We start from the raw sequence: 11436 nt of genomic DNA, 5'->3' as shown, positions 1-11436 counted from the left end.
AGTCTATACATCTATATTCTATCTACAAGAATCTATAGACTATACATCTATATTCTATCTACAAGAATCTATAGACTATACATCTATATTCTATCTACAAGAATCTATAGTCTATACATCTATATTCTATCTACAAGAATCTATAAACTATACATCTATATTCTATCTCTACTAGAATCTATAGTCTATACATCTATATTCTATCTACAAGAATCTATAGTCTATACATCTATATTCTATCTACAAGAATCTATAGACTATACATCTATATTCTATCTCTACTAGAATCTATAGTCTATACATCTATATTCTATCTCTACTAGAATCTATAGTCTATACATCTATATTCTATCTACAAGAATTTATAGACTATACATCTATATTCTATCTACAAGAATCTCTAGACTATACATCTATATTCTATCTACAAGAATCTCTAGACTATACATCTATATTCTATCTACAAGAATCTCTAGACTATACATCTATATTCTATATCTACCAGAATCTATGAATCTACTGAATCTTCTATATTCTATATCTCTTAGATGATCAGCACACGGATACTGCGGAGATTTCGTGCATCTATTAGAAACTAGCATATAATAGGTAACGCTGTCGTCGTCATCGTTTGGCAGGCAGGTAGACATCCGCACTTGTCGTGGATTGGTACGGTGGATAATACCTTGTTTATATATACGCGCCGTGGCCTCGTCTGTCGATCAGAGTTGTTTACGGGGTCACATTCTCCGCCATCACACGTCATCACATAGTGTGGGGCCGCCTCCCCTCCTAACGCACACACACAGGCGCGCACGCACGCACGCACGCGCGCACACACACACAAGCGCGCACACAGGCGCGCACACACACACACACACAGGAGCACACACACGCGCGCACGCACACGCACACACACACGCACGCACGCACACGCACACACACGCACGCACGCACGCGCGCACACACACACATCGCACACAAGCGCGCACACAGGCGCGCGACACACACACACACACACACACACACACACACACAAGGAGCACACACACAGGCGGCGAGCACACACACACACAGCACATACACACAGCAGGAGCACACACAAACGCGCGGCGCACGCACACGCCACACACACAACACAACAACAACACACACACAACACACACACACCACAAACACATCACACACAGCGTGCTGGACACACGGACGCATAGGATGCCCATATACAGCATGGCCCTGTTATTGCCAGACAACAACTAAAACTCGTTTGTTCCGCGTGTGTCAACCGTGCGCGTGGGGGGCTGCTGGCTGGCCCTGGCTGTGACGCGAGCCGCGGCACTCAGTGTACACACGCGCATAGACGCACACGCCCGAAGCGCGCACACAAGCACGCACGCACACACGACACACACACACACAACACACACACACCACAGCACACACACACACACACACACACACACACACACACACACACCCACACACACATACATTATACACACACATATATATATATATATATATATATATATATATATATATATATGATGCTGTCAAGATATCGGGTGTGCGTGTGGGCTGTGTGCGGTGTGTGGGTAGGGTGCGGCGCCGCCCGTGGCGTGCTGTGCGCGCACTGATGTGTGCGGCCGCGCGCGTGCCCCTGTGGTGCTGCTGCATGTGTGCGCGTGTGCACTGCCACGTGTGGTAGTGTGCGCCACGGCCCGCCTCCGCGGCGCCCGGCACCTGTGTTGTGCATTGTGGGGTGTGTGGGTCGCCCCAAGCAGTGGTCAGTCGTGTGCAGTGTGTCGTGGCGTGCGTAGTGCGTCGTGTGTGCATTGGGTGTGTGTGCGTGTGGTTGTGTGGTGTGTGTGTGTGTGGTGGCATGTGTGCGTGCTTCTATGCGCGCGCGCGCTGTTGTGTTTGGTGCGTCGCGTGTTGTGTGCGGCCATGGTGACCTAACAGTCGTACATACAAACGCGTGATTGGCGAAGTGAAAGCACTAATCAGAGACAGCGCTCATTTCACCATTTCTTCTTCAGCCGCGGAGCTTCCCTCCTCTCCTGCTCCCCTCCTCCCCTCCTCCTCCTTGGTCCCCCTCCTCCTCCTTTCTCCTTTTCCATCATCCCATCTTCTTACCCCGATCAGCGAGCGCCGCGCGGGCTAGCGTGCGCTTGACGTACATCGCCGCGCCGGCAACATCGCGTTCGCTGCTGCACGCCATACAGCGGTGAAGCCAATCTCAGTGGATATTTCCGTAGCGGACAGCGCTTCAGAAACGGCAGCCGGTAGCGGCGGCAAGCGCGTCAGCGGGTAGCGGCGAAGCGGTAGCGGACGGCCAGCAGCAGGTAGCGGTAAGCAAGCAGCCGCACGCGGCAGCTGCCAACAGCGGCAAGCGCGCAGCAGTAGCGCTAACGGCCAGCGGCGGTGTTAGCGGCAATAGCCGCTCAGCGGCACGCGGGACCGGCCCACGGTAACGGCCCAGGCCCGGCACCCGGCGCCAGGGGGGAGTAGCAGGTGAGGGCGAGCAGCGGCCCGAGTAGTAGCCCCCGGCCAGCTGAGCCAGTAGCCGGTAACGGCGAGCGGCGGGGTTCTAGCAGCGGCCCGAGCAGCGGCCAGCCGCAGCTGCAACAGGCGGCGGCACGCGGGCAGCAGCAGTTAGCGGGTAACGGGCAGCGCCGCGTAGCGGCAATAGCGGTAGCGGCAGCCGGCGGGAACGGCGCAGTAGCAGTCAGCCACAGCCGGCAGTCAGTGCAGGCGGCAGCAGCGGGAGAGATTCAGCGTGGCCCGTGTGTCGCCCCGCAGGCCGGTCGGCTGAGAAGAACCCGTGACAATGTCTTGCCTCATCCCCCTCCCCCCCCCCCTTACGCTACAGTTAGCACTACCGAGCTAGATACACTTTCTCTCTGATTGGGTGACCCGAGCGCCGCCGCTGTGCCCGGCCGCGCCTGCCGCGCGCGCCGACCCGTGTGCCGGAGGCCCCCCTGCGTGCAGATCCCTGTGTCGGTCTGTCTCTCTCGCTCCTCTCCTCTCTCTTCTCTCTCTCTCTCTCTCTCTTCTCTCTCTCTCTCTCTCCGCTCTCCCTTATTTTTATCTCATCTCTTTCTTTCTCTCTCGCATCTCTCTCTCTGATACCACCTGATATAGCTATATTATAATATATAGATATATGGGTTTATCATGGCGAGCGATATTCATGGCTATTGATTACTTACCCATTCGCCACCGTCAAGCTCTACGATCAAAGCCCAATAACGCAATACTTATCTCACTGCCCAGCACCATCACCAGCACCCGTGTGCTCATCCAACTACACAATAAAGTACGCACACGCTTGCGTGAGTCGGCAAATGGCGGGCAGACAAGGGAGAGTTGCGACCCGGTGCGCACACGTACACAAACTCCCGCGACATGTACCCAGTCCTCATGTGACACTCACATCACACTGTGACACTTCACACTATCATCTGTGACACTCACACTAACCCCCGGGTGGCACGCACGCGACCTCTTGTGGCACGCACGCACGACCTCTGTGACCCAGTCACATAACTGTGACACTCACCCCCACCCCTGTGACACTCGCACTAGCTCTGCGACACTCACACCCACCGCTTTGACACTCACACCTACCCCTGTGACACCCACACATCTACCCTGTGACACGGCGCCCGCTCCCCTACATGCACGTACCTGCGTTTGCGTGAGACCTAGCGACGCTGCGAGTTCGGCGCGCTCGGGCAGCGCTAGGTACTGCGTACGCTGAAAGCGTCGATTGAGCTGCTGCAGCTGTAGACTGCTGTAGATGGTTCGTGGTTTCCTCATCTTCTTGCCTTTGCCGTTGACTCGCTCTTCCGCCTTGTCTGTTGTTGTTGTTGTTGTTGTTGTTGTTGGAGCAGCACGCGGTGGAGGGGAAGAGACGGAGAGAGACGCAGAGTTAGTATGCTGAGCCATAGTTGCACGCACCACAGTTTTTTGAAATTACAGAGAAAGAGAGATAGAGACGCGCTTGTACGCAAAGGGTATGTGGAAAGCTATATAATAGAGAGAGAGGGAGAGAGAGAGATATATAGAGAGAGGGGAAGAGAGCGAGAGAGAGTAGGGGTAGAGAACGAAAGAGAAGGAAGAGAGTGGGAACACGAGAGGAGAGGAAACAGATAGAGATAAAGCGAGAGAGAAGGATAGCGAGAGAGCGAGAGAGAGAGAGAGAGAGAGAGAGAGAGNCACACACACACATGCATGCTCCGATATTTAAAAAAAATCATCTGAGTTATTGTGGGGAATTCCCGCTTTTATATATTTAGCTGAACTCGCAGCATGAGATTCCGTTCTCTCATCTCATTATCCCGAATGCTGCCACCGCAAATGACGTAAGGAATTTATATTAGTTTCAGAATAAAAGATGCAGAACATTCCTTGTAGCCACTAGATCAAACGTATACGGTGTATGCTATGTCTGTCGTAAGGGTGGCCTGGCAAATGACTATCGCGCGTATAGGAGAGGATGGTGAACGCACGTGAGGTACAGTGATTCGTGTTGAATCAAATATCAGCACGAATGATGAATCTAATTAATTCATTTCATTAATTATTAATTAATTAATTGGGTATTTTGATCACGGTGTATTATATCGGACGTCGGGGGTAACTGTCGATCGTAAATCATAAATATATCAACGAGCGCTCAGTAAGTTAGTCGCTAAAGTAGTAAGTTAGTGTTTCCATGGCGGAAAGTCTCGTTTGCTATAGCGCCCAGATTCGCGATTACTTAATTAATTATTCATTCCGTGATGATTATATAGTTAATGTTAGATGGGGAGCTCGCGACGTCAGACGGAGAGCGTTTTCACGAGAGCTGAAGAGAGATGATCAAGTCTCGTGTCTTTGAATTTTATGCGCGCACACTCGGCACCACACAGGCTCTCTAAACGAGAGATCAGCAAGCAGCAGCAACTCAACAGCAGCAGCAGGCAGCGGCAGCAGCACTCCAACAAGCAGCAGGGCACGGGCGGCAGAGCAGCAGCAGCGGCGGCAGGCAGCAGCAACTAGCGGCGGCAGAGCAGCAGCAGCGGCGGCAGCACAGGCAGCAACAGGCAGCACGCGGCAGCTTGGCAGCGCAGGGCAGCAGCAGCAGCGGCGGCGGCAGGCAGCAGCAGCGAGCGCCGTGGGATAGGCAGTGGGTTAAGGGAACGATAACTGTGAAGTATATACGCTACTACGACTACTTGCTACTGCCGCTGTGCTGCTACTCACTAACTGCTACTGCTACTACTAACTCGCTGCTGCTTGCTTGGGCTACATCATTGCTGCGTCCTGTGCTACTGCTACTAAACTGCTTCTGCTGCTACTGCAATGGTAATGTTACTCACTACTGCTAGCTGCCTACTGACTGCTGCGTAGCTACCTACTGCTGCTGGCTGCTACTATTGCTGCTGGCTGCTACTGCTAATGCTAATCTACTCCTACTGCTACTGTACTCGCTAATCCTACTTAAAAACTCTGGGCTACTGCTCTACTACTGTGCTGCTGGTACTTATTGCTGCGCCTGTGCTTCTGATACTTCTACTGTTACTGCTCACGCGCTGGCTATTCAAACTGTTTAAACAAAAATTCGCCCCCGACTGCGCAGGCTCACCGACGCATGTAATATTAACGATCGGGGAGAGATTATGACAAATTACAGCAGGTGTATGTTGGGGGCATTAGATTAAATTTAATTAACTACTCTGCTGCACAGGTATTTGTGTCGACCAAATATTCGGATGTTTCGAATCGCTTGGTGGCTTGAGTCATCGTGTAGCGAATGTGAAGGAATCCAGGAGATTGTCGCATGGATTTGTATGTATTAACAGTATATAAATATATATATATAATATATATATATATAATTTATTAATATATATAATTATATTATATAATTATTTGTGTACGTAATGTAGGATATATATTTTTATGTCGCAAAATATTATATGATGTTTGTGACGCAGCGCGGCGTATGTGTGTGTGCTTGCGCGTGTATGTGTGTCTTATGTATGCTTGTATGTGGTGTGTGTGTGTGTGTGTGTGTGTGTGTGTGTGTTGGTGTGTGTGTGTGTGTGTGTGTGTGTGTGGCGTGCGTGTGTGTGTGCGTGTGTGTGTGCGCGGCGGTGTGTGTGTGTGCGTGCATGTGTGTGGCGTGCCGTGTGCTCCTGTGTGTGTGCGTGCGTGTGCTCGCGTGCGTAAGCGAGTAAGTATGAGTTTGTTTCTAATGAACACATCCTGTCATTCTCAACAGTTCCCACCATTTGTATCGTTTCGCTAACCGCACGAAATGTCGAATTGCGTTCGAAATTACCCGAAATTGTCATTAATTAAATGTATGCAAATTAAATGCAAATTAGCGGGCTGAACTTTATAATCATCGTCTTCCTCTTCATGATTCAACTAGGGAGTTATTGTTTCCTGTACAACGTCGAAGTCGGGAAACCAAATAATTATTTTGTGTTCAAACACATTACAGCCGAAAGCCCCGCGTAAAACACTGTATCCGTCTGTAATTTACAGCCGCGTGGGTTTTCACCGAGAAAATAATAGCTATATATTACGCACTGCATGTGCACACACATACAAACATGCTATACATACACACACGCGCGCACACATACATGCAGTCACAGACAAACACACATGCTACACACATACACGCACTCATACACACGCAAACACACACGCGCGTACATACACACAGATATAATATATATAATTATATGATTATTTAATTTTAAAATCACTACAATAAATAAATAAATACTAAAAACAGGCACGCAGAAATTTCTAAGATAAATTATTTAGCAGGTAGCATTGCTCCTCCGAATTTAAATAAGAAAATGCATATATTCCCGGGTTGACAGCNACACACACACACACACACACACACACACACACACACACACACACACACACACACACACACACACACACACACACACACACACACACACACACACACACACACACACACACACACACGTGTACCCTACGCACCTACACGTGTCGTCCATTAATATCTCAAATAATTACAATTATGCGCATTCATGGCGAGATCTATATAATCTGCCGAAGAGGAGGAAGAGGCGGAGGAGAGAGAGAGGGAGAGCGAGAGAGGTGGGCTATGTGGTCCGTGTGGAGTGTGTGTGTAAGTGGAGCTGGAGTGAGAATGAGCGGAGGGTGGTTCCCGGGGCCTAATCCTGGATGCTTGGCCGCGTTGCTATGTGGAGATAGCAGACGCGTTCTCTTACTATCGAACGGCGGAGGATGTGTGTGTGTGTGTGTGTGTGTGTGTGTGTGTGTGTGTGTGTGTGTGTGTGTGTGTGTGTGTGTGTTGTTGTGTGTGTGTGTGTGTGTTAGCAAGGAGGCAGACTTCACAGCGTAAAAAGGCTCGGGAACCAGGAATACAGTAGGACCGTTGTTTCGTCGGCACTAAGGAACAGTCTCTCCCGCTCGCGCTCCTTCTCTCACTATCTCTCTCTTTTCTGCTCTCTCTCTCTCTCTCTCTCGAGCGGAGCTCGGGACTATCTAAGCCTCTCTTCTCTCTTTCCTCTCTCTCCTCTCTCCTCTCCGCCCCTCCTCTCTCTCTCTCCTTCTGTCTCTCTCTCTTCCTCTCCTCTCTCTCTTTTCGCACGACTGGTTCAGACACAGCAGGCTTGTTGCTATCTGATGCGACACACGACGCCGCTGTACCTCTAGCTAGCTGTAGTCATGGAGGAAGCGGGCGAGAGAGACAGAAGACCGAGAGAGAGAGGAGCGAGAGCGAGAGAGAGAGATGAGAGAGAGATGCAGCGTGTGTTAGAGAGAGAAAGAGAGAGACGAGAGAGAGAAGAAAGAGGCAAGAGAGAGAGAAAGCGTTGGCGAAAGAGAGAGTGTGCGAGAAGAAAGAGAGCTCGAGCGAGGAGAGACCAGAGAGTGTGTGTGTGTGTTAGAGAGAAGAGAGAAAGAGCGTGGAGAGAGAGAGCGGCGTGTGAGAGAGAGAGAGTTGAAGAGAGAAAGAGGCGAAGGCGAGAGAGACATGAGAGAGACGAGAGAGAGAGAGCAGAAGAGCAGAGCGAGAGAGAGAGAGTGGTGTGTGTGTGTGTGTGTTGTGTGTGGTGTGATTGGGTGTGTGTGTGTGTGTGTGGTGTGTGTCGTGTGTGTCGTGTGTGTGTGTGTGTGCAGAAAGCAGAGTGAGTAGAGAAACGAGAATAAAAGAGTAGAGAGAGAGAGAGAGTGTGTGTGTGCGTGTGTTGGAGTAGAGTGTAAAGAGAAAGAGAAGAGAAGACGAGAGGAGAGATGAGAGAGTTGTGTGTGTGTCTGTGTTCTGATGTGTGTGTGTGTGTGTGTTGTGTGTGTCGTGTGTGTGTGTGTCATGTGTCTGTGTGTCTGGTGTGTGTGTGTGTGCTGTGCGAGAGAGAGAGAGAGAGACGAGAGAGAGAGAAGAGAGAAGAGAGAGAGAGAGAGGAGAGAGACAAAGAGAGAGAGAGAGAGAGAGAGAGAGAGGAAAAGAGAGACAGATGAGAGAACAGAGAGCAGATCATTCAGCCTCTGCAAATGCATGCTAGATAACGATAAGCTTCGGAATCTAACAGCGACATGCGGACTTATATGGCACAGCAGCAGCACAGCAGCAGCAAGAGCAGAGAGCGAATACAACGTCCAGTGTGTATCTATTACACGGTACCTGAGACCTACGGCTCCGCCGATTCGATATAGGCAGCAGCATTCTATATTGTGATAAAATACATGGACAGAGATGAGTAAATATATATAGGGCCCGAAATCAGTGTAGAGATATGGGGGGAGAGAGCTGGTGGCCGTGGTGTGCGCTGTGGTGTGTGTGGTGTGTGGTGTGTTGTATGTGTGTGTGTGGTGTCGTGTGTTGCGTGTGTGTGTGTGTGTGTATGTGTATTTTTGTATTTGTATGTGTATGCGTATGCGTATCGCGTAGCGTATGGCGTATACCGTAATGGCTGTATGGTATGGTGGCGATCGTGTATGATCAAAATCTGCACTATCAGCGCCGCACGCAACGTGGCACACAATCACACACCACCACCACTTTCGGTCGCGACGCGCCACACACACACATATCACCGCACAACAAACAACCAAACACCCACACACACCGCCAGCAACACACTATCACACTACACGCGCGCACACAACACACACACACACAGCTACACATGGATATATATATATATATTATATATATATATATATAGTACGCGTGGCTGCGCCTTGTCTATGTGTATGTTGGCTCCTCCTTTCCTCTCCTCTCCCGGTGCGCGCGTGTGTGCGCGTATACAGTTTTTAAATTGGCCAGTCGCACTGTGTGTGGCTGCGAGACTTCGATCAGTAAATAGTTTGAAATTGAACATAATAACAGAGAATTAGGAACAGCGAGCGGCCATCTCATATGACACGCTGCCTGCCTCACACACATGTATATAGACACATACATACATACACACACACATACGCGCGCACACACACGCACACACACACACTCGCGCACGCACGCACGCACGCACGCACTCAGGCACGCACACATACACATACACACACACTCGCGCACGCACGCACGCACGCACTCACGCACGCACACATACACATACACACACAGTCTCACACGCACGCACGCACGCACGCACGCACGCACGCACACACGCACTCACAAATAATTACGGAGATCCACTAATGAACGGCGCTATCCGCCCACCCGCATGCACACACACGCACGTATACGCACGCACGCACGCACGCGCGCACGTTCTTCTGAGATGCCCTACCTTGCTCTCTGACGGGCGACGTCGAGTTCTGGTGGTACGGATTGACGGTAAACGGGTGACTAGGCGGCGTGTACGACGTATGTCCACTCATGTTCATGTTCATATTCATGTTCATACCGAACGGGTATCCGAGGCTCGGCCGCTGGTGGCCGGAGAAGACGCCGTCGGCCTGCGTCGGCTGGCCCGGGTACGCCGACCGGATAGTCGGATACGGACTCTGCGCCATGCCGTGCATGCCGAAGTTCTGATGCTGAATCTCCATGAATGCGGATTTGTCGTGCTCGAATCCGTCCGCTACGGACATAGGAGGAATTCGATAATCCTCCAGTTTGGATCCGTGTGTGTGTGCGTGCGTGTGCGTGTGCGTGTGCGTGCGTGTGTCCGTGCGCGCACTGCTGCTGCTGCTGCTCTATAATCGACCGCGCGACGGCGAAAGGAAACAGCAAAACGTGTCCGCAAACTACGGCGAATAGTATGGCAACTTGTACGAAACACAGAGCTCGGCATGTACGTGGTGATCACCGCGTAACGCCCCGCCCACCGCGCGCGCTCTGATTGGTCGCCGCGCGACGGCGAATGGAAATATGCCGGAGCGGCAGGAGCGACGGCCCGCGTTGGTCGCGAGCATGGGTCGCATGCGGCGCCGAGGCATAATTATATGTCATATTCACGACAAAAGGACACGGACTGTCAGTCAGAATATTGTCATTGTGTGGTCCACCACGCGCGCGCCATTGTTCCACCGCGCGCGCGTGCGACGCTGGCGCCACCGCGCGGCCTCGTCGTCGGCGACGTCACCGCAGAAAGTATACCTGGACAGCCCTCGTCCTATTTGTTTATTTACAACGGTGAACAGTGGCATTTTTTCATCGCGGGCTGTCCTTATTATACAAACTGTAAACAGTGTTGTTTACTTTGCAACGGGCTGCTGAATGGAACCTGTCTCAGCGGCTGCGGATAATGCTATTTGCAGTGTACATGAGTCACACACGCAGTCGGGGCACGCGCGCAACGAGGCGTGCAATGACACACAACGACGTCTTTCTCTCTCCTACGCACACTGTCTCTCTTTCGCTTTATCTTTCTCTCACTCTGTCCGTCTGTCTATTTATTTAGCTATCTATCTATCTATCTATCTATCTATCTATCTATCTATTCATCTCTCTATCTATCTGTCTATCTATCTATCTATCTATCTATCTATCTATCTATCTATCTATCTATCTATCTATCTATCTATCTATCTATCTATCTATCTATCTATCTATCTATCTATTTATCTATTTATCTATCTATCTATCGATCGATCTATCTATATATCTATATATCTATCTATATATCTATTTATCTATTCATCTATCTATCTATCTATCTATCTATCTATCTATCTATCTATCTATCTATCTATCTCTTCATCTATCTATCTATCTGTCTGTCTATCTATCTATCTAACTATCTATCTATCTATCTATCTATTTATCTATTTATCTATCTATCTATCTATCTATCGATCTATCTATATATCTATATATCTATCTATATATCTATTTATCTATCTATCTATCTATCTATCTATCTATCTATCTATCTATCTATCTATCTATCTATCTATCTATCTTTCTATCTATCTATATTA

At 49.9% G+C, this 11436-nt stretch overlaps 1 protein-coding gene across 1 annotated transcript; it reads right to left on the bottom strand.

Annotated features, from left to right (window-relative positions):
• Positions 1 to 3690: 3690 nt before the first annotated feature.
• On the bottom strand, positions 3691 to 10287 carry LOC106818306 (homeobox protein DLL homolog; the record flags this gene model as incomplete). The annotated part of the gene is given in 2 exon segments (XM_014823026.1): positions 3691 to 3860; positions 9801 to 10287. Coding segments are annotated over 2 exon segments (474 nt in total), but the record flags the coding sequence as incomplete, so codon positions are not given.
• Between the last annotated feature and the right edge of the window lie 1149 nt (positions 10288 to 11436).

The sequence above is a fragment of the Priapulus caudatus genome, unplaced genomic scaffold (assembly GCF_000485595.1).
Source record: "Priapulus caudatus unplaced genomic scaffold, Priapulus_caudatus-5.0.1 Scaffold2153, whole genome shotgun sequence".
Classification (NCBI taxonomy): Eukaryota; Metazoa; Priapulida; class Priapulimorpha; order Priapulimorphida; family Priapulidae; genus Priapulus; species Priapulus caudatus.
This window is presented reverse-complemented; position numbering and strand designations above follow the sequence as displayed.